We start from the raw sequence: 24,271 nt of genomic DNA on the forward strand, positions 1-24,271 counted from the left end.
ACCAAGTAGAGAAATAGAACAACAATAAAATTCTCAAGAAATAGAGATACCTGTACTTCAATCAAAATTAAAAAAATGTTACCCTAGATCCAACAAACTGAATAAGATACTTGTATTCAGATTATTCTAAGAGAGCTATTGATTGATAGTTTTCACATAATATTAAGAAGAAATTAAAACAATTTTACCATAGATTCATGAAGAGGAACACCAACGCACGTTTTAAACCCCAAAGACTTTTGCATTAATTCCAAAAAAGTATACAAGATTGCTTGAGAGCTTAGTACACGATTCAAAGATCGGATGAAAAGACAAACTGACACCAACCTCTAATTTATAGGTTAAATCTCCAACGACTAGTTGGCTTGATCCCTGTCAAATTAATCTCCACTGTTCATAAAGATTTAATTAATCTTTTTTTTTTCTCGGTAACAAAGCTATTCTATTAAATATTTACAGAGTACAAAATTACATCAGGTAAGACCCGTTTGCTTTTGCCCAGGCATAGACAAAACTAAGACAAAATTAAGACTGTCCATAGACACACAAGCCCTCGCAGGGGATACAGAAAGAACTATCACCATTGACACAAAAAGGACTGTTCAGGTCGTCCCGCGCAGGGGAGACACAAAAAACCATCAGCTTTGACATTCTGAAAAAAACATAGACTGAAACAACAACAAACCAGGAGACGGCAGCGTGCTTGCGCCCAGGTGGAGCAGGGGCGCCGGCGTGATTATTCACTCTGCTCATCCTGTGGCTCCTCCACAATTGGGCACCAGCCGTAGTAATCTGGCTCAGCATGGGTAGGCGAGGTCGCTTCCGCTTCCCCAGCGGTGGCTTTTGGAGCATTCTGGGATTGCTTGGATGTACCCTCAATGTTGGCCCGATTCTTGTCTTCCTGCTCCATCTCAACAGTCGGAGCTTGCTCTGCATCACCCTGGTGGTCCTGCGTCCCATGCTCCTGAGCATCCATGGGGTCATCCACCTCAGGAGGGTTCTCGATGAACTGAATGGAGACATGAGCACTAATTCTCGGATTTGCCGTGGAGCTGGTGAAGTTGAAAATCGTGGAGCCGAAGGCTAGCAAGGAGGCCGAGCTGGATGCCTCTGCATCCATATGATGACCGGAGATCAGGGGAGCGGCTCCAATGGAGCTTACCAGATTATAGTGGCAACAGTGCCTCGTTTCATTTCTCACAGATCTGCTCGAGCCCCGCCTCTGGAGGAACCACGACGGCTCAGCAACCTTTGTCTGGGTCTCACCATAATGGTATGAGCCTCCCTGCCAATTGCCAGATGAGCCGGACCGTCGCAAACCAGAACCAACACAGTATTAGACTCCACCGCCTGAGAGGGGGCCGCTTCAACACCAGAGAGGCCAGCCAAGTGCAGAACGACCAGAATTCCATGCTCCCAACCGGATATAAACTCGCCATCGTCACCTACCCGCCTCGTCTTCCCATCCGCCATAACTGCATCAATGCTCTGGGCATTCACTTCTGCCGGCCTCCGTCCCTTCGTTTTAAACCAGGAATGTGCACGTTGTCCTCTCGCATGGAAGGCCACGTGATGCCCATGGAGCGGCATGTGGCTGGCTTCCATCTCCCGTCCCATCGCGTTAAACACCCGCATCCGGGGAAGATTTAATTAATCTTTAATGATCACCGTTGAAATTATTTATTTTTTTGAGGAAAAATTGAATTTTTCATTTAATTGATTTTTAATTAACTCAAATTAATTATTTTGAGTTACTTTCCTCAAAAATTTGACTTTGACTTAACCACCAAGGCCCAATGGTCCAAAATTTCTTGATTTCTTCAATATTCCCTTGGTCAGGGACCTCCAAAAATTAACTTTTAAAACCCACAAATTTTAGCATTGGAGAATTTAATTTTACTTAGGACACAAAATTAATTAAATTTTTGGCTTAGGATTTTAATTTAATTTTTCCAGAAATTTAATTAATTGACTTATGAGGGGATTGATTATTTTTCCAACCCTGTAATACATAGCCATGGTGTCTAATTATGAGGGACCATGCACTAAATATTTTTTACATCAAGATTTTCCATTTTAATACATAGAGGGGGAAAACCTGTTCGTTATAGACCCTCAAAAAATACCCATTTTTGTGACACAAAATATAATCCAGTAGACCAAGTGACTTGTAATAAAATAATCTAGCCAATTAGCTAGGATTATTCCCAAATCACTTTTACATAGACTTGATCTAAAACACTAGGACTCGCCTAAGATCTTAGCGACAAAATCCATTCTAGCTTTGGGGTAAGAGTGGAGGGAAAAACTCTACCGATCATTTGTGTCTAGAGACACAAATGAATTAGTGAGACAAAAAACCTCCTAGAATGGAGATCGTCACCAAAACCATAGGTTTACCTAGGTTGTTACATACAGACATGGTCATACTAGGATTATTTACATTATACATATGCAAAATGGGTTGACATCTTTACAAAACTGTCCACTGATGATGAAATCTGAAAGGCGCGAACACTCGAACATGATAGATCCCTTTTGTGAAAAAAGGGGTGTACTGCTATGGGGTCGTTAACACAGAGTGGTCAATAGGTTGCTACATAACACAAACCCCCTTTATTATGATCTCTTTATATCCACATTTAGCTACTCTGCTCTATTATGGAACAAAATTCAAGCAAATAGAATGAAACCTCTTTTTCTTCTAATGGCTTGGTTATAACATAGCTTAATAGCCAACTAGGGGCTAGATTTGACCCATCCAACTTTCAACATGAGTTACAACTCAACTAATGGTGCACACGTGGCTAGCTCCTTTTGCATGGGTAATAGGGGCCAATGTGGCATCCTCTCGAATTATGGTGGTCTGAAAAGGTCAACTTCTAGAAGGCATAACTTTTGCATTCGAACCTCGATTGATGCGATTCTTGCATCATTGGAAAGGTCTTTGAGTGTAGAATAACATCACGAGGTGTGATGCTTAAGAAACAAAGTTTTACCCCCCGAAAATGACCCCAAATGTTTTGAAACCCCAATTCTCCAAACTGCATCCTGCCAATAAAACCATTCCTGTAAGTTGATTCCTTCTATTTTTCCACTTTGAAAGCATCGAGATGGATGAGAAATAATATAATGATCCAATTAAGGCCATACCTTTTCATTTTGGGAGGCTTTTGGTTCCTAAAAGTTTCTATTGAATGAGGTGTGGGAGTTTTTACTCTACCTTCTTCCTAGAGCACCATTTAGCCTTGCCTGGAAGTTGTCCTTTCAACCCAATTTGCCAAAGGTCATGTTGTCCCTTTCTTGTAGTTTTGGAACTGTTCTACAAAACCGTATCCTCCATCAACTTTTCTTGAGCATCTGGTGCTAAATCCTCTAGGGAAGGTAGGACCTACTCCTCTTCCTAATCCAACATGGAAGGCTCATAGAGTTTGAAAATTTTCAAATTCAGCACTGAATAAATGTGCATGTATGGGGAAGGACCGAGTCTAGAGGCATTATCTCCCACCTTATCTAGTATCTCGAAAGGACCATATTGTATAGTCTTGATTTTCTTACTAGGACCTTGTAGACTCTCCTTGTTCAACTATAACCATACTTGATCTCCCATTCTGAATGACCTGTATGTCCTGTACTGATCATACCTAGCCTTGTACTTTTTTTGTGATTTATTTAGTGTCTCCTGTACTTGCAAATGGATCTGCCTAATTTTCTCAACAAATATTTTTGCCCCTAAGGCATCCCCTGTGAGATCCACCCTCACTCCTTGCTGCCCATATACTACATGCAAAAGTGAAGGTGGAGAATATCCAAAACAAGTCTCAAATGATGACTTACTAATCAAAGTGTGGACTGTTTTGTTGTAGGAATGTTGTATAAAAATGAGATATTCATTGTCGGTCTTTGGATGCCTCTAATTATAACACCTCAAAAGCTGTACGGAAGTGTTGAAAAATGTGTAACTAGGTTCAGTTTTCATAAGTATGAAATGTACTCTTGTAAATTATAAAATGAAAAGAAATTATTATTATTGGAGCATGGGTTTCATGCTCAAGTTCTTTTATTTTATAGGTCAAGCACACATTGAGTGCTTCTAGGGTTTGTCCTAGGTTTAAGAGTCATTGTCATATATTGAAGACCCTAATGGGCACATTGTATCTTGTAAAGAAAAATTATTTGTCTTTAAAGTGTCGAAATGCCCTCCAAGATCATGTCGGCCTAGACGCTGTCAAGTTGACCTAATTGAAGAACCATGTTTACCCCTTGAGGAGGCCTATATAAAGAGAGGAACTCGTCCTCCTAAGGATCACTCACTCATCTCTCATTCTATGTGAAGAAGAAGGACGAAGAAGAAGTCGACGAAAGTCGAAGTGTTTGGGCTAGTTCTCTCTCCCACGTGCAAGACGAAGCTAGGGTTTTTGCGCAAGGGTTATATCTAGTACGAAGGAAAGCGAAGGGAAGAAGAAAGAAGGCAACCAAAGGTCACTAAGGGTATCTCTCTACCCCTAAGTCACAAGGAAAGGCAAGCAAAGGGAAGAAGAAGGCTCTAAGAAGAAGATTGAAGTTTTCAAGTGTGGTAGCTATAGTTGCAGCAATTGTCGGGCAAACAAAATTTCAGATCTTCAGTAGGAGGTCGAAGTTCTTGTAGCAGGAGGCCGAGTTAGTGGTTGATCTTGATCTTGGAGGGTATTGGTCTGAGTCACAAGGTCTTGGTATTCGTCAATTGAAGGATCTATAAGAAGAGAAGAGATTTAAGGGTTTTCCCCTCAAGAGGAGGGGTTTTGGCCTTGGCTTGCAACCTATATACTGTGTCACTGTTCTTATTGTTTTGGTAGCTGTTTGATGTATCTCGCATTATAATAATAAGGAACAAAGCTAATAAAAAAAGGTAACACAAACAATTATCATGTTAAAGTGAATTAACATATTCATTTCCCTATTGAATTCTCAACAAAAAGTCCCGTTGATTAATTTTGTTTGCTCATATTTGTGGATGGAATGCTATAGACCTCTTCAATTTTGTGTCCATATTCTTGTTATATTCCAACCCTAGCAACTCTATTATATATTAACCTAGTAGATTAGATCTACTAAATAAAAACTTGGCTAGAGTATTAACAAAAATTATTCAGCGGAAGCAAGTAAAACAACCAATCCCACACATGCACATTACACAAATTTTCTACCCAATCAATAGTTCTTCATTGAATATTCAAAACCTACCTGGGCTCCCTTCCTACGAAAATGGCCCTTTCGTGTGCGCTGACATCATATCAAGGTGGGGGCAGGGATGGGGGAATGCCTGCACCTGGGCACCTTCCTTGGGGGTTTTTTTCTTCATTAAAACTAAATATTTTATGTATTGTTTAGAAAATAGTCATTGAAATTAGATCAGATAGAGTCACTCTGAGTTTGAGTCCGTCTGACTTGACCCTCCACTGATTCTAAGTATGAGTCTGCCTGTAAATCAAAGCACACAAAGCCCTACGAAAACAATTGATCCTTTTGAGCTGTTTGTCTTATGAATCTTTTAATTTCCATCTTTGGTTTATCTATAAATATGATACCATGCATAGCATTGGTATCATATTTTTTGACTGGCTTGCCATTTGGCTAGAATGGATTTTTTTTCATTATTATTTTTTACCAAGGAAACTCCATGCAAAACCCTTTGAGTACTTCCCCATGATACATAGATGGTAAATGGGGTAAACCGTTGACCTTGAAAATAGAGCATAAACCTGAAGGGATCAAGAGAGTCAAACATGTGACCTCTCTAAATTTTGGGGAGAGATGAGAGTACTCACGTATGGCTCATGACCACTTGAGCTAACTCTTGGGGCTAATCAGAATGAAATTTAATATATATATTCCTTTTATTTATTTGTTGTATTGCTTAATAAATTAACATCACAACAAATAAGAACTAAAACATCATTTGGTATACATGCTTGTTGGGAAAAAGGGTATTGAGGAAGTGTTTCCTAGTGCTTTTTGCCTTTGGCCTAGGAAAACACACGAGACACCTTTTTAGTAAGTGACTTTATGAGAAAAGTGCATGGTACTTTATATTATTAAAGTCACTTTATGTTTTTAAAGTGACTTTGTGTGGAAAAAGGTACAAGGTACAAAAACAACATTAAAGTGACTAGGGAGCTCATTAATGAGGGGGTCAATGGGAGATTAGATCTCCACCCTTGATCAAGGAGACTTGAGATCTAATCTCAGCCATTGATGTAAGGGTGTTAGGGTTTCTCCTCATTATGAGAGATTAGAAAGGGAAAAAGGCAAGGAGAGCTTATTTAATTCTTCAAGTGTAGAATTGGAGAAGGAGAAGAGGAGGCTGATGTTGATTTGGGGTAGCATCGGATGTGCTCTAGCCATGAAATTTGGTGGAGAGTTTGGGGCAGATGAGATCTCCAATACCCAGAAAGGGTTTGGGCAGATGAGATCTCCAATACCCAGAAAGGGTTTGGGCAGATTCTAAACAGTTCAAGAGATATTAAAATAATTAATATTTTTAATGGAGTCCTTAAGTCTAAACTTAGGGAAAATAAAATATTAATGTGTATTAATATGAAACTGTGTAAGAATGGTCCAAAAGACATGGATCAAGCTAGATCTAATCTTAGCCGTTGATTAGGGACTTAATCTCAGCCGTTGATTTGTCAATGAGAAAAATATAAGAGGAGGCTTGAGGGTCACTTGGAGAATAGACTGAGGGAGACTAGTCAGTTCAATTTCTGGAGGGGGGTTAGCTGAGAAATTGAACCAGTGGTCTGGAGAGTAGTCAGGAGGCAGCAAGTACGGAACAAAGAGACGGGAGATCAACGCAGAGGCAAGAGGCAGACGCAGGGCCAGAGGAAGCCACGCAGAGGCAGCATAGACTGCGTAGAGCCAGCAAGGCCTACGTCATCCACGCAGAGATTGCAGGAGTGACGCAGAAGGCCAGAGAGGTTGCGCGGAGCCTCAGTCTGTTGACGCAGAGGGTTTCAGGCTGACGCAGAGGTCGGTAGGGCCTACGCTGGGTTCAAGAGAAGTGCTGGAAAATTTGTTTATCTGTGGGTAAGCCAGTTTGGCACCCTGTTGTACTAGAAAATTGCTGAATAATAAAATCCTCCCTTGCTGCACCGGTTTTCCCACATTGGGTTTTTCCGAGGACATTAGTCCAAAATAACTGTGTCAATGTGTTGATTCTTGAGCATATGTTTGTTTTTGTATTACAATGTGATATCTGCAGCAGTATTTATTTTAATGTTTGTTGAACTAATTTCATGAATAACTTATGGTGAAATAAGTAAGAAAAGTAAATCAGTTGCTGTAGTGATAGAATTTTCACATGGTATCAGAGTAAGTGGCATCTACCTCAGGGGACTCACACGGATTTTAAGAAGATTGCACAAGAGAAAGAGATTTCAATTTCTTTATGTTGGCTTCCAGGATGGAAGAAGAAGTGGCGTACATGACTAGTGTTGCATCATCAGAGGTATGGTATATAGATAGTGGAGTCTCATGGTATATGACAAGAATCAGGGAGTGTTTCTCAGAATATCGAGAAGAGAAGATGAACTTTCAGATCACCATGGGGAACAAGGCAAAGTGTACTCCAGTAGGAAAGGGTACCATAGTTTTTCAGACAGAATCGGGAGAGCAGTTCCGTGCCACAAATGCGCTGCATATACCAGGATTGGGGATGAACTTACTTTCCGTGTCACAACTACAGGGCAAGGGCTATGACGTCTACTTCATCAAGGAAAAGGTATATGTCAAACACCCGAGCTGGAAAAAGAAAGTGCAGATTGGGATCAAAAGTAATCGGTTGTATAGATTGCAACTAGAATCTCCAATGGCACTAATAGGCAGTCATGGGGACAAGGACTTGAACGAACTATGACACAGAATGATGGGTCACTTGCACCATGGAGCTCTGAGAGAGCACTGTAAAAGGAGTTTCGGATTTGAGTACGGAACAAGGTGATGTATGTAGGGGATGCGCTCTAGGAAAGTATGCCAAGGCGACATTTCCTAGGAGCAAACATAGGGACAAGAGTGTACTAGGATTGATACACTCAAATATCTGCGGACATATGTCTGTCAAAGCTCTTAGCAGTGCCGAGTATTTCCTTACCTTCATTGACGACCACTCGAGGAAAACTTGGATTTATTTTCTGAAAACCAAGGATGAGGTTTTCTGTCGATTCAAGGAGTTCAAGGCTCTAGTGGAGAATCTGACTGGTAAGAAAATAAAAGTCTTGCGCTCAGATAATGGTGGAGAGTATGTCGATAAGGATTTCACTGATTATTGCGCTAAGGAGGGCATCAAAAGAGAGTGGATAACTCCCTACAATCCGGAGCAAAATGGCGTGGCAGAAAGGAAAAACAGGACTATTGTAGAAGCAGCTAGGGCCATGCTATATGATCAGGATATGCCAAAATTCCTGTGGGTAGAAGCATGTAACACAATTGTCTACATTCAGAATAGGACTCCTCATCGGGCATTGGGCAAGATTACTCCAGAGAAAGTCTTCACTGGGAAGACGCCTCAAGTCAGTGATTTCAGGATTTTTGGGAGTTTAGCATATTGCCGCATACCTGAAGAAAAGAGGAAGAAGCTGGATCAGACTGCAAAAAAGGGGTATCTGGTGGGATATAGCGAGAATGCTAAGGCATACAGAATCTATCTTCCGGGGAGCAGGAATGTAGTAGTACGACGAGATGTAAAGTTCATGGAGGACAGAGCTTTTAGAAGATCTCATGAAATGCCTTCCAAGGAGCAGTGGAAAGAGGATCCGTTGATCATGCCTCTTCAACCAATGAAAGTGAAGAATCCTTCCTCAGGTCAGGGAGACTCTCAGGATGAGGAAGAGGAGCGAACAGAAGCACCTGTTGGCAGAGGAAGAACTAGCAGAGAACTTCGTCAGATTCTGCGTGATGCAAAGAACTTCATCGGTGAGCCAAGGAACAATAAGAGGGAGCGAAAATAGCCAGACAGGTATCAGGCGTTAGTAGCTCAGGATGGGGAGCCTGCTAGTTTCAAGGAGGCAGCTCAGCATCAGGTCTGGCTAGATGCAATGGTGGAGGAGTATAACTCCATAATGGTGAACGATGTTTGGGAGGTGGTGTCAAGGCCTCAAGACAGATCTATGGTAGGTTCAAGATGGATCTACAAGATCAAATATGCTATGGACGACAGTGTTGAGAAATACAAGGCCAGGTTTGTGGCTAAGGGGTATGCTCAAAAGGAAGGGATTGACTATGAGGAAACCTTCGCCCTGGTAGCCAGGTATACATCTATTAGGATCGTGATATCTCTTGCAACCCAGATGGGATGGGAGATCCATCAGATGGATGTCAAGACGACATTTCTGAACGGGGTAATAGAAGAAGAGGTATACATTGAACAACCAGAGGGCTTTGAAACTCATGAGAAGAAGTCTCATGTATGCAGATTGAAGAAAGCCTTGTATGGGCTGAAACAGGGACTGAGAGCGTGGTATGGTCGAATAGATGCCTACTTGCAGAAGATGAGGTTTGTCAAGAGTGATGTGGATACGAATCTTTACTATCTGGTCGTAGAGAACGAGCCACTTATCTTAGTATTATATGTGGATGATCTCTTTCTGACAGGATCATCCAGACTCATTGAGGATTGCAAGAAGAATCTAGCCACAAAGTTCGATATGAAGGATCTGGGACGAATGCACTACTTCCTAGGGTTGGAAGTTTGGCAGCAGAAAGGAGAAATCTTCCTTGGGCAAGGGAGGTATGCTACAGAGATCCTGAAAAGATTCGGGATGGGAGACTGTAGACCTATGGCTACGCCAATGATCATCGACTAGAAGAAGATTGATGCATCAAAAGACAAGGATGTCGATCCCACCCTATATCGACAGCTCATAGGGTCCCTGATGTATCTGGTCAATACCAGGCCAGATACTTGCTACGCTGTCAACACCCATAGTCAGTTCATGATGGAACCAAAGAAGGCACACTGGGCAACAACCAAACACGTTCTTAGGTATTTATAGGGAACAGTTGATTATGGGCTCTTATACACCAAGGGGAAGGATATCAGGTTGAGTGGATTTACTGATGCAGATTGGGCAGGAAGTTCAGTGGATTGGAAAACCACCTCTGGGTACTGTTTCAACATTGGATCAGGAATGACCTCTTGGTGCAGTAGGAAACAAAAGTCTGTGACTCTGAGCTCATCTGAGGTGGAATAGATGGCAGCAAGCACAGCTTCGTGTGAGGCCATATGGCTTAGAAAACTGCTGGTGAACCTATTCAGAAGAAATATGGAGGCGACCAAGATCATGTGTGATAATTAGAGTTGCATCAAACTCTCTGAGAATCCAGTATTTCATGATAGGTCGCAGCATATTGATATCCGGTGTCACTTTGTCAGAGACTGTGTCCAACGAGGAGCTGTACAGTTGAGCTACACTCCTACAAGAGAACAAGTGGCAGATATTCTCAATGTTGCACTAATCGTTATCGGGATAATATCGACGCGAGGAAAAAATCGTAATAATCGGGAAAAAATCGGTAATAATCGGGAAAAAATCGTTTGGTACAAAAATTTTCATTTTTTTTTCAATTTTTTTAATATCTAAACCATCTACAACATAAAATAAATACATTGACACATAAATATGATAAAAGAACTAATATATAAGATGTTTAATATCATTTCTAGTGCTAAAATCACACATAACAATGAATTGTGTCCTGAATAGTAAGCCCTGACTCCTAAGTCCCAACTCAACCTCAAAATATCAACGAAAAATATAATAATGTATCTCATATCATGAGTCATAATGTCATATACAATGAAATGAACCAAATAACTAAAGTCTAATACTACTGATTTCCTCTGCCCCTCTAGATGTAGATGTCGGTGGAGTTGGCAGGCTGCAGTAGACTATGGAGTTTGCTGTGCTCTAGAAGCTAAAGAACTAGGAGCTACAGGAGGTAGACCACGTCCTCTACTTGTGACAGGGATAGCTTGGGTCACCTCCCCCTCCTCAAAAAAGGAAAAAAAAATAAAAATAAAAAATTCCCTAGGATTTTTTTCCCAAAAAATCGGGCAATTTTTTTTTATCCGAGTACTAAGCGCGATTTTAGGTCACTTGGAGAATAGACTGAGGGAGACCAGTGAGTACAATTTCTGGAGCGGGGTTAGTTGAGAAATTGAACTAGTGGTCTGGAGAGCAGTCAGGAGGCAGCAAGTACGGAACAGAGAGATGGGAAATCAACGCAGAGGAAGGAGGCAGACGCAGGGCCAAAGGAAGCCACGCAGATGCAGCAGAGATTGCGTAGAGCCAGCAAGGCTTGCGTCATCCACGCAGAGACTGCAGGAGTGACGCAAAAGGCCAGCGAGGCTGTGCAAAGCCTCAGTAGGCTGACGCAGAGTTCAGTAGGGCCTACGCTGGGTTCATGAGAAGTGCTGGAAAATTTGTCTATCTGTGGGAGAGCCAGTTTGGCACCCTGTTGTACTAGAAAATTGCTGAATAATAAAATCCTCCCTTGCTGCACCGGTTTTCACAATCCAAAATCAGTTGCTGCAGTGATAGAATTTTCACAGCTGAGATAGCTTCTAGAGGAGGAGGTTCTCATTATTCATGTGCATTTGGAGGAGAAGTGGAGAAGAACAAGGAAGAGGAGGAGGAGGAAAGCTGTGATAGCAGAGATAGTTTGCTCAAGGAGAGAATGCACAGCAACGAGAAGAAAGCTGAGACTACAGCAAGGAGAAAACTCAGGCACAAGCCTGAGTTTGAAGGCAGTGAATGTGGCACACATTCCAAGGGAAAAGGGTGATTCCAGTGCTGAGTTCAAGGCAGGAACAACGCATTTTCCTTGGGGAACAGGCCCGAAAAGAGTGATGAAACTGAGGCAAGGAGCAGCACACAGTCCAAGTTTCTAGGTAGGAAATCAGTGGCACGCAGACCAAGGTTTAGCAGTCATTTCCAGGACTGAAACCAAGGCAAATCCCAGCGTGATTTTCAAGGTGCTGAGGCAGACTCAGCATGATTTTTGAGGAGATTTCAGAGGTCTGATAGGCCCGAAAAAGGAGGAGAATACTGAAGTCTGTCAGTGCAAAATTTTAGGAGAGATTCCTCATCTTGCAGCCCAAATTTTGGGGTGATATTAGCAGACCTGTGGCACGCAGTTTGAGGATAGATTCCTCATCTGACAGTGCTGAAATCAAGGGGTTAGTCTGCTGAAAGTGACACAATTTTCTGAGCAGCAGAGGTCTGACAGTGGCACACAGTTTGAAGTGCAGTTTAGAACAGAGGCATGTATTCTAAGGACAGTGGTACAAATTCCTAGGAAGTTGGCACAAACTTCAAGGGAGAGATAAGTATTTGAAGTGTATTTAATGCTTTGTAAAAAGTTCTCTGAGATAAGCAAATAAAATACTCTTATAACTGGTTTTCCCCTTGTGGGTTTTTCCAGGGTCTGAGATTGACCAAAAATAAGTGTTCATTTGTGTGTGTGCTTGTCTGGAATTTATTTTATCAGCAGAAGTGAAAGTGGAGTTAAAAGTAGTCGTAGCCTAGTGGTGTTTTGGTTGCAATTTATAATTCATGTTTATTCCAGCAAATGTGAAATGAAACATGGGGTTGGGCATTAAACAATGATGTGTAAAAGAAACTAAAACTGGAGAGCCTACAGGGACCTTAAATTTTCTACAATGCTGTAATGGAAAAGCTTACATTTTTCATTAAGTGGTAGAAAGGCCCAAAATAATGCCTGATAAACACATAATCGGTTAATAGGACAATCACAGCATCGAGGGAGAGGCTGTGTTACATTCTCCCCCAGCATCATGCCCTCAATGCTAGGGGCTTGCTCTGTTGCTCTCCAATCTTCTTCCTAGCATTTCTCCAATCTTTCTCTCATAGCCTTTCTCCAATCTTTTGCTTGCTTTTGATCCTGCATTGTTAATCACTATAGCTTGTATCAGTAGCATGCTGGTCAATTTTGGGAATTGCTTTAAGGTGGGAAATTGACATGGATTGCCATTTATTTTGGCAGATAATGAAATATTTTCCCAGGACCAAAGTTTCTTCTATGATATTAATCTTGATCAGAACTGTTGATCGTTTTTTCAACCTTTTGGATACTCAAGTTACTCAGAAAAAGCACAAGTAATGTTTCTTCTCTCCTAATGCTTGTCCATAGAGGTATTGATAAGTTCAAATCCAGTGAGTGCCTGATGTGTTTTCTTTTCTTTAGTAAGTGTAGAGCTTGTATTTCAATTTCTTATGTTGTTAATTATTGTATCTAGGTGTGAAGGAAAGCTAATGACATCACATCTCTGAGTCCTCTCTCAGATTGTCTGCTTGTAGAAGATTGTGTCGTTACATGTTTGCAATGTGATGTATACATTCCCTTCCTATGATCTTGTTTAAGCCTGATGCTCCTCCACGAGATTGGTGGAAGAGTGCAAAGATTTCATTATACTCTACTTTCAGATTGTATCTAGTTCCTCTCAGCAGTAATTAGTTGTTTTGGGGGCATTTTCTCATAGATTGTTTAATTAAAATTTAAGGTTAATTTGGCATAATATTTTCCATTTTACCCAGAAATCTGCAAGGACAGAGTTGAATAATTTCAATTAAGTTCTGTGGAAACTTTGCATCGTTAAAGTGCCTTGACATATATTCAATTTAAAAAAGAATCATTTGTAATTACTAGAAGTTATACTGTTGGAACTGTATTACTTTATTTAATTCCAATGTTAGAGCCAATGCGAAACGACACTTAGATGCCTATCTTTAATAGTTAATTATGGTCACCTTTGCTCTTTGTTGTTTCTATGCAATTTGTTTACCCTCACATTCATTGATTCTCTTGGTACAAGATGTCTTATGCTGATGTTCAAGGAATAGTATTTTCATTTTTAGAGCATTTTAAAATGGGTTTATCGTAATGGTAAATTCTGTCACTAGTACGATTCAGATATAAGGAGTTTTAAGTATTAGAATGACTCTTGCCTGGCAGCAAAATATTTATTGTTTTATCATTCAGACATATAGACCATTCTTTACCACCTCTTGATAATTTTGGTATGTTACTAAACTAGATAGTCTGTTGATCCTCAAAATATGTGATATGTTGAATAAATTTTGTCCTTGATTGGTTGTTATTATCCCATGGGAGGTATATGTTCACCTTCCACAGGGTCATAACATTGGAATCTTTGATTCACATGTCTGGATGCATATAAAGCCCTGAAGGAATCAGATTAATAGTAAATACATTTTATTGTGTAATTGGGACAGGCTACAAGATTCTCATGACTGACTATTTAATGGTTTTCTTGGAATAGGCTTTAATGGTTGTCTGTGACTGGGAGATAGCAGAGGCTCGTAAAAGGGATGCACTTGACCGAGCACGGGTGCGTGGAGAGCAGCCACCCTCAGAGCTTCTTGCAGAAGAGAGAGGCTTACATTCTAGCATTGATGAAGAAGTTAGGAGCTTATTGCAAGGTAAAACCTACAATGAGCTGTATGAGTTACAGTGTCAAATTGAATCTCAAATGCTTTCTGGGACTGCAAAAGTTGTAGAATATTGGGAGGCAGTGTTGAAGCGGCTTCAGATCTATAAAGCAAAGGTATTACTTTTCTGGTCTCAATAGTAGTAAATCTATTTTAATTTTTTGTAAAATTTATTGCCATTTCTACTGAAGTTTATGAATACTTTGTTTCACAAATCTGTAGTCAACTTAGGTCATTCTAAACTAGAAAATGCACCAAACTCGTTAGGAAATTATTTATCTTTGTTTGTGGAGCACATAACCTATGTGAAGTAGCTGATATTTTTGTGATTATTGCATTTGATAGTCTGTTAAAATCAGATGTAAATATTGTTATTTCTCAGAATGTCTTAATAGTTTTGGATTTCGGTAACTCACTTTGCTTTCTCATACAATATCACAGTAAGCTTTTGTTATCCTCTCTGTAGTGGCAGTGGCTTTTTATCTTCTAAACAAGCGTAAGAAATTTGTGTATTTTGTAATTTACATTTGTAAAGAGCTGTCACAGCCATATATTTTGTTGTGGTTACATCTTTCCTAGTTCCTCTTTTCTTGAGTTGTGAAGGGTAATAAGTACTGTTTAGGCTCTATTAACATTAAATGCCATTCGGTTCCAAATATCAACTAGAGAAAGTACAGTGTCACCTTGTTGTGTCTCTGCACTTCAAGTTAGTGCTTGCTATCTGTTGAAAAATGTGTAACTAGGTTCGGTCTTCATAAATATAAAATGTACTTTTGAGTCTTGTATATTGTAAAATGAAAGAAAAAATATTATTGTTATTTTTGTAGCATGGGTTTCATGCTCAAGGTCTTTTATTTTAGAGGTCAAGCACCCATTTAGAGCTTCTAGGGTTTAGGTCAAGAAGTCAAAAGAGTCATTGTTGTATAATGAAGACCCCATCAGGCACATTGTAACTTGTAAAAATAAATATTATTGTATTTAAAAGTGTTAAAATACCCTCCAAGACCAAGTCGGCCTAATTTGGGTACTTCGTCCACCTTGGAAGCCTCTGTATAGGAAGGAACTCGACCTCCTATGGACACAATTCATTCTCTCATCAAGCTAGCGAAGGAAGAAGAAGGACGAAGATCAAGTGATTGGGTTATTTCTCTCTCTCTCTCTCTCTCTTCACATGTGTGAAGGAGACTAGGGTTTCCACTGTTGGGTTAGGGTTTTGCTGTTGTGGGATCGAACTTGGAGAAAGTGTAGAAAGAAGGTCGAAGGAAGGCTCATTAGATCATCCTCAAGCCCTAGAAGAAGGAGAAAGTCAAGCGAAGGTCTCAAGAAGCCATGAAATCCCTAAATTAACTCACACATGTGGAGGTAGCAGTTGCTGGAGGAGCCGAAAATTTCAGACCTGTAGTAGAGGCTGAAATTCTATTGCTGGGGGTTGAAGTTGTGTTGCTGGAAGATATTTGACTGGGTTTGACTTGGACAAAGGAAGCACGTCATCAAGAAGGTTGGACTTGGTCTTGGTCTAGAGGTCTTGGAATCCGTCAACTGAAGAATCTATAAGAAAAGAAGAGATTTGTGGGTTTTCTTGTCATCTAGGGAGTTTTTGGCATTGGCTTGCACCCTATATTTTGATAGTTGTTTGATGATAAAAATAACATAATAATAAGAGAAGAGGCTAATAAGTAAGAAAAAGTAAAAATACATCACAAGTAGTTATCAAGTATAAGAGAAACTATCCTAACTATTGCCCTATAGATTTTTCAACATGGTATCAGAGCTAAGGTTGGTTGAGGGCATGATGAAGATCACTACTTCCTTGAAGAAGTTTCTAAAGAAGTGTTCTACGGTAGCAAGTCATTTCAAGAAGTCAAGGCATTGTGGAATCTTCTATTTATCAAGAATGACACGACCAAGACATCTACAGAGGATGAAGGACTATTCTCAACACTTACTGGCACATTTGAAGATGAGAACATTTGGGTAATCGACAGTGGAGCATCAAGACATATGACTGGTGAGCACAAGCAACTAAAGACCTTATCAAGAGGAAAATCTTCTTACTTCATTGAGCTTGGTGACAAGAAGAGCTATCCTGTAAGAGGAATTGGATCAACCTCGCTGGAGCTAGAGAATGGAGGAAATATTCATCTCAATAACATCCTATTTGTTCCAGGTTTGCAAAAGAATCTACTTTCTATTTCATGTCTAGAAGATAAGGGAGATAGAGTCACTTTTATAGATGGAAAGGTTGTAGTATGGGATAAAAACTCTAGCATCGAAAATGCAAAGATGATTGGGATTCATGAAGGAAGACTCTATAGATTGCTAACTCCTCTCTCTCAAGCTTTGGTTCACATTAAAGTAAGCCCATGTGAACTTTGGCATAGAAGGTTTGGTCACCTTCACTACAAAATCTTACCAACTCTAAATTCAATGGTAAATGGCATCCCCAAACTCAAGGAGGATCATGAAGGAGTATGCAAGGGATGTGCATTAGGAAAAAATGTTAAGAGACCATTTGGAAGCAGTGCTTCAAGGTCAAAAGAAATTTTGGATCTCATTCATTCTGATGTCTGTGGTCCTATGTCTACAAAGTCTCTTGGAGGTCATCTATATTATGTGACATTCATTGATGACCATTCAAGGAAAACTTGGGTTTATTTGCTGAAATCCAAGGATGAAGTATTCATCAAATTTCAAGAATTCAAAGCTGAAGTAGAGAACCTTACAAAAAGAAGAATAAAGATTCTAAGGTCCGATAATGGAGGAGAATACACTTCAAAGGAAATCATAGCTTTTTGTAAGGAGTTTGGGATTAAGAGGGAGCTGATAGTCCCATACAATCCCGAACAAAATGGAGTTGCAAAACAAAATAATCGATCTATTGAAGAAAGTGTAAGAGCCATGTTACATGATCAAGATTTGCCAAAATTTCTATGGGGTGAAGCAACAAAGGCTGTTATATATATTCAAAATTGAAGTCCTCACAGATCACTAGACAACATGACTCTTGAAGAAGCATTCACTGGGAAGAAACCAAGCGTGGACCATCTTTGAATATTTGGTTGTCTTGTCTATATTCACTTGTTAAAGAATAAGAGAAAGAAGTTGGCTCCTACATGCATGAAGGGAACATTTGTTGGCTACAACAATACAAGGCATATAGGATCTACATAAAGGAAGGACACCGAATAGAAGTTAGTCGAGATGTGATATTTGATGAAAGTATTGCATTTAAGAAATCAAAAGACCTCCCGATGGACTCTGATGACGAAGAAATTCCTATATTTGAAGAGGAAGGTACCAGGGAGGAAGAAGATTCAAATCATGAAGATGAAGGTCCCAATGAACCCGTGCAACTTGTGGTCATCCCTAAAAGTAGAAAGAGACCTAATTGGTTGAAATCTACTCTTTTAGATGCAGAGGGACATGGAGCAACCAAAGGCACATTTAGGGAAAGCAAGAAGCCCAAAAGATATTTTGGGTATGCAGCCTATATGACGAAACTAATAGAAGCAAAACCATCCACCTTTGAAGAGGCTGTTAAACATCAAGAATGGAAGGATGCCATGAATGAAGAGTATCAATCAATAATGAAAAATGGAGTTTGGGAGATTGTATCTAGGCTTGAAGACAAATCTATGGTAAATTCCAAATGGCTCTACAAGATTAAACATGCAGCAGATGGAAGTATTGATAAATATAAGGCAAGATTTGTGGCTAGGGGCTTCTCTCAACAGGAAGGCATCGATTATGAAGAGACATTTGCACCTACAACAAGGTATACAACTATATGTTCACTAGTCTCTTTGGCAACATCGATGGGATGGAACATCCATTAAATGTATGTCAAGACTGCATTCCTGAATGGCACTATTGATGAAGAAGTCTATATAGAGTAGCCCTCGGGATTTGAAGTCAAAGATAGAGAAACTTATGTTTGCAGGTTAAAGAAGACATTGTATGGCCTTTGTTGAAGTTTCTAAGTTTATTTAGTTAGAAACCCTCCATGCACTTCATCTGATTTATTCCTACCTACTTGTTATTTTTCTTAACAAGTTATTTACAATGTAAATACTGAAAATAAACACTAGTGCATACTCAACATATTACATATCATCAACTAAAAGAAACAGAAACAAACACACCATATGATACCATTATTTTTGGACTAATGTCCCCAGAAAAATCCAATGTGGGAAAACCGGTGCAACTATTTGAGAGTTTTTTTTTTAAACAATATCAGAGTACAATCTGGGTGCCGAAACTGGCCTACCCAACAAAGAATTTCCTTGGCAGTAATACCTCTCTGTTTTTGACAAATCTTCTGATTGAAACCCAGGATAATCCTTTCGGCAGCTACTCAACACAAATCTGCCCCAAAAACCCCAGCATCAGCCTCTCTCTGGACTGCGTTAGCCCCTCTCTGCCTCACGTTGGCTCTGCGTTAGCCCTGGGAGGCCCTACGTCAGCCCTTTGGCCCTCTACGTCAGCAACGCTAGCCTCTTTGAGGCTCTGCGCAACTCCCGGCTGCCTTTGCGTGGCCTTGTGTGATCCCTGGCTGACTCTGTGTCACTCTCCCTAGCTACTACGCTGCTCTCCCAACACTATCTCTGCCTCTCTATCTCTCTGTACTCAAATGCCCCTCAGTTGCATCTCCCGATCACTAATTCTATCTCTCTTAGCAAACCCTGCTCTAGAGAATAGAATGACTGATCGCTCTGGTGTATTCTCCAAGTGACCCTCAAGCCTCCCCTTATACTTTTTCTGTTGACATATCAATAACCGAGATTAAGTCCCTAATCAACAGCTAAGATTAGATCTGGCTTGATCCATGTCTTTTGGACCATTCTAACACAGATTCATATTAATACACAGTAATATTTTATTTTCCCTAAGTTTAGACTTAGGGACTCCATTAAAAATATTAATTATTTTAATATCTCCTGATCTGTTTAGAATCTGCCCAAACCCTTTCTGGGCATTGGAGATCTCATGTGCCCCAACCTCTCCACCAAATTTCGTGGCTAAAGCACATCTGATGCTACCCTAAATCAACACTCCCTCTTAGCGAGGACTGTGCTCTAGCAATACTCCTCACTGAGTATTACTCTGATCATTCGGCATCGGTACCTGTGTTGATGCTAAGCCTTCCTGACCTACATCCTTTGCACTGCTGCCCATGGTTCTGCCACTGCCACTGCTGCATCTGTACGACAGCTCCCTCTGCATCCGTGCTGCAGAGGGAGCTGTCGTACAGATGCAGTAAGGACAGCTCGCTCTGCATCAGTTACTGAGGAGTAAGTAACTGATCTCCCAATCTGACCTCTCTGTTGGGCTAGAGACACCCACTGATGCTGAAGCTGACTTTGCCACTGACAAGTGCTCCCTCTTTGACCTCTGCGCTACTGCAACAACTCCCTGCATCTCGCACTGTTGCACACCTCTTTGTGCCATCCTGCACTGGTGCAACACTCCTGTGCCTCTCGCACTGCTGCAGCCTGCTAGCCTCGCGCTATTTCGGGACTCCTGCACTATAGGTCTCTCTGCTGCTCCATCCGCATCTGTCTCTACCCGACTCAACCAGTCCTGCTACTCCTCGTCGGGGCTCCCGTAGCAAGGTCTAATCCAAGAGGTTGGGTACCTCGAGGATCCCGTCCCTCATCGCTTGTAGTCCGCCTGACTACAACTCGATGTCTCCCCACTTCCGCTCAAGTGGTGCGTGTGCATTCATGGCACAGTCATCGTTTGTCAAAACTTCCTTATCTGCTCGTGCTGGCGCTGCTTTAGTCTCAGAAGACTCTCCCTTACTCTTCTTCCTTGGACACTAGGTTGCATGATGACCCAACCTCCCCATAGTGGAAGCACTTGATCTTGGAGAGATCTTTCTTCTTCAGCTTCTCCTGCTTTCCCTCAGATGCTAGGGTCACATCTTCCTCCTCCTGCTTGACTTTGATCCCCTTGCTGCTGCTACCCGTCTTCGACTGCCGTCTAATCTCTTCCTGGCGAAGAGTTGCCCACATCTCGTCCCAAGGTGGAAGTGTCCCTTTGTCCAGTATACTTTGGACAAATACTTCCCAGTCTTCTGAGACAGCATTCAGGGCTGTCCTCACCATCAGCGCCTGATCCGATGTCACCTCTATAGCAGTCAGCTGATCTCGGATCTCATTTAGTCCTTCGAGGAAGGTGTCAATCAGTTCTCCCTTCTTCATCTGATACGACCTCAACTGATTCTCAAGCAACATTCTTTTCTGCACAGAAGTATGCTGGTATAGCTTCTTGAGAGCCTCCCACATCTCAAATGTCGTTTCCTTTTCGGCTATGTGTGGTACTACATGATCCTTGACTCTGTCAAGGATAATGCTCTTGGCCCTCGCCATCACCTCCTCGTACTTGCCATTATCATTGGGGTCGACTGGGATAGCTATTACCTTTAAGGCGAAGTTCTTGACACGATTCCTGTCAAGTACAGATAAGATTCTGGCCTTCCAGACTGCGAAGTTCGATGCTCTGTCCAGTCTATCCTAGTCTCTTACTCCGTGTAGTGCCATGATGCTCCTCTACTTCCCTCCTGGAAGTTCTTTGTTCGACTCCTCTGAGTCTCTACTTCCCGTCTGGAAGTTCTCTTCTAGACTCCCTCTGAGTCCTGATTTCCCTCCTGGAAATCCTTCTGCCGCTGTCGAGATGCCCCCTACTCTAATCGTCTTGTGCAACCGCACCACTGATCCGGGTTCCTCGGCTAGAAACCCTTGGTAGCAACTCCTCTGGCCTTGCTCTGTCAGGTATTGTTCTGACTACAGTACCTCACCAACTCCACTCTGCAATATTCCCGCAGCCTTCTAAACCCCAACAACCTGAAGGTGAGAGCTCCTAGGCTCTGCGCAATCCCGGCACCAGCAACCCGGCCTCCTCAGCCAACTGCGTCAGCCCTCCCAGCTACTGCGTGGCTCTGCGTGAGGCTTCTTTTGCCTTCCTTAGCCTTTGCGCTGCCTCTTCCCGACTCACCCTTGATGATGCAGGCACTGCGTCACCCTTCCTTGTTGCTGCTTTGTTAGAAACAGCTTCTGTCACCTCGGGACAACTGTTTTCTGCTGTTATTGCTCTGCTCGGTTGATGTCCTTTAGTCCTCCTATGATCTGCAATCACGCTCTGATACCATGTTGAAGTTTCTAAGTTTACTTAGTTAGAAACCTTCCATGCACTTTATTTGATTTATTCCTAATTTCCTACCTACTTGTTATTTTTCTTAACAAGTTATTTACAATGTAAATACCGAAAATAAACACAAGTGCATGCTCAACATATTATAGATCAACAACTAAAAGAAACAGAAACAAACACACCATATGACACCATTATTTTTGGACTAATGTCTCTGGAAAAACCCAATGTGGGAAAACTGGTGCAGCTATTTGAGGGTTTTCTTATTAAACAATATCAGAGTACAATCTGGGTTCTGAAACTGGCCTACCCAATAGAGAATTTCCTTGGCAGTAATACCTCTCTGTTTTTGACAAATCTTCTGATTGAAACCCCAGATAATCCTTCCGGCAGCTACTCAGCACAAATATGCCCCAGAAACCCTAGTGTCAGCCTCTTTCTGGACTGCGTTAGCCCCTCTCTGCCTCACGCAGGCTCTGTGTCACCCCGGATGGGTCTGCGTCAGCCCTGGGAGGCCCCGCGTCAGCCCTCTGGCCCTTTGCGTTAGTGACGCTGGCCTCTTTAAGGCCCTGAGCAACTCCCGGCTGCCTCTGCATGATCCCTGGCTGGCTCTGCGTCACTCTCCCCGGCTACTATGCTGCTCTCCTAGCACTATCTCTGCCCCTCTATCTCTCTGTACTCAAATGCCCCTCAGTTGCATCTCCCGATCACTAATTCTATCTCTCTTAGCAAACCCCGCTCTAGAGAATAGAATGACTAATTTCTTTGGTGTATTCTGCAAGTGACCCTCAAGCCTCTTATATTTTTCCTGTTGACATATCAACGATTGAGATTAGGTCCCTTATCAACGGCTAAGATTATATCTGGCTTGATCCATGTCTTTTGGACCATTCTAACACAGATTCATATTAATACACATTAATATTTTATTTTCCGTAAGTCTAAACTTAGGGACTCCATTAAAAATATTAATTATTTTAATATCTCTTGATTTGTTTAGAATCTACCCAAACCCTTTCTGGGTATTGGAGATCTCATGTGCCCCAACCTCTACACCAAATTTCGTGGCTAGAGCACATTCGATGCTACCCCAAATCAACAGCCTTAAGCAAGCACCAAGGGCATGGTATGCAGGGATGGATGCATATCTACAAAGATTGGGCTTCTCGAAGAGTTTTGCTGATCTAGATTTATATATCAAGGTTGTGAAGGATGAGCCCGTAATCATTCTTTTGTATGTGGATGATCTTCTCATGACAGGTGTGGAAGGTTGTACCCAAGGGTGCAAGAAGTAACTAGCAGCATAATTCGACATGAAGGATCTAGGGCTGATGCACTATTGTTTGGGATTGGAAGTTTGGCAAGGACTTGATGAGATTTATCTAGGTCAATGAAAGTATGTGATCGAGATGTTGAAAAAGTTTGACGTGATGGATTGCAAACCTATGACAACTCCAATGATCACAAACTTGAAAAGGCTAAGAAGTTCCCAATCAAGCCTAGTGAATCCGACCAGGTATAGGCAATTGATTGGCTCGCTGATGTTCTTAGTGAATACTTGACCAGACATATGTTTTGTAGTGAATGTCCTTAGTTAGTTCCAAGTAGAGCCCAAGCATGATCATTGGATATCATCCAAACATATACTGAGATATTTGCAAGGAACATGCTATGAATATAATTTATGTAAAAGTAATAAATATAGGTAATAAATAATAATCATAATAATATGTAATTAAATAATAAATAGTTAAACAAAGAGGCATGTCTAAGGAGACATGACCGTTCATAAAGGGACATCTGCATAGGGTATATAAGCATGCCTTCAATTTCAATTGTAACATCATTCTCATTCATACATTTTAATATATATTCTTGTATTTCAATGGAGATCTACATATTCCAAGTCTTTTGGAGTATTTGACTTAAAGAACGAACTTTGTTCGTTTCAGAACAATCTGCTATTGCCTAAAGTATGATAAGAGGAATGGTGTCCACTTGATTGGATATATAGATTCTAACTAGGGAGGCAGTGAGCAGGATGGAAGAAGCACTACTAGAGGATGTTTTAGTTTGGGATCCTCCATGGTCTCCTGGATGAGCAGAAAGCAAGAATCTATTGCTTTGAGTAGTGATGAGGCTGAATATGTTGTAGCCTGTGAAGTAAGAAGAGAAGCTGTCTGGTTGAGGAAGCTGCTGTCCGACTTGTTTGAAGGACCAATGGACCCTACAATGATACATTGTGACAACACTAGTTGTATAAGGTTGTCTGAAGACCTAGTGTTTCATGGAAAGACAAAACACATAAATAACAAATATCACTACATTCAAAGGTTTGTGCAGGATGAAGTGTTGCAACTACAATATATCTCCACTGACGAACATGTAGCTGACATCTTGACAAAATCTCTTCCTAACAAGAAGCTTGTGTACTTAAGAGACAAGCTTGGTTTGGTTGATATATCCTCCCTAGTTGAGAGGGAGAGATAGACACATCATTCTTGTCTTCACTTTGGGAAGAAAGAATGGAGGATTGGGTAAGCATCTGGCATTCGATACTCTTTGAGGATGAGGTAGGGCATCCAAGATAAGAGTAGTCGTAGAGGACC

The 24,271-nt window shown here is 41.2% G+C and overlaps 1 protein-coding gene across 1 annotated transcript in view; it reads left to right on the forward strand.

The window, feature by feature from the left end:
- Positions 1–24,271, forward strand: part of LOC149151867 (cactus-binding carboxy-terminal, cactin) — a 234,872-nt gene that overhangs the window by 151,630 nt on the left and 58,971 nt on the right. The window contains exon 8 of the mRNA XM_089438382.1: positions 14,339–14,623. Coding sequence (XP_089294508.1) covers positions 14,339–14,623 — 285 coding nt within the window. The remainder of the gene's footprint in view (positions 1–14,338; positions 14,624–24,271) is intronic.

Source organism: Pinus tabuliformis, chromosome 9 (assembly GCF_031772625.1).
Source record: "Pinus tabuliformis cultivar Carrire ecotype Pingquan chromosome 9, CPIR1, whole genome shotgun sequence".
In the NCBI taxonomy this organism is placed as follows: Eukaryota; Viridiplantae; Streptophyta; class Pinopsida; order Pinales; family Pinaceae; genus Pinus; species Pinus tabuliformis.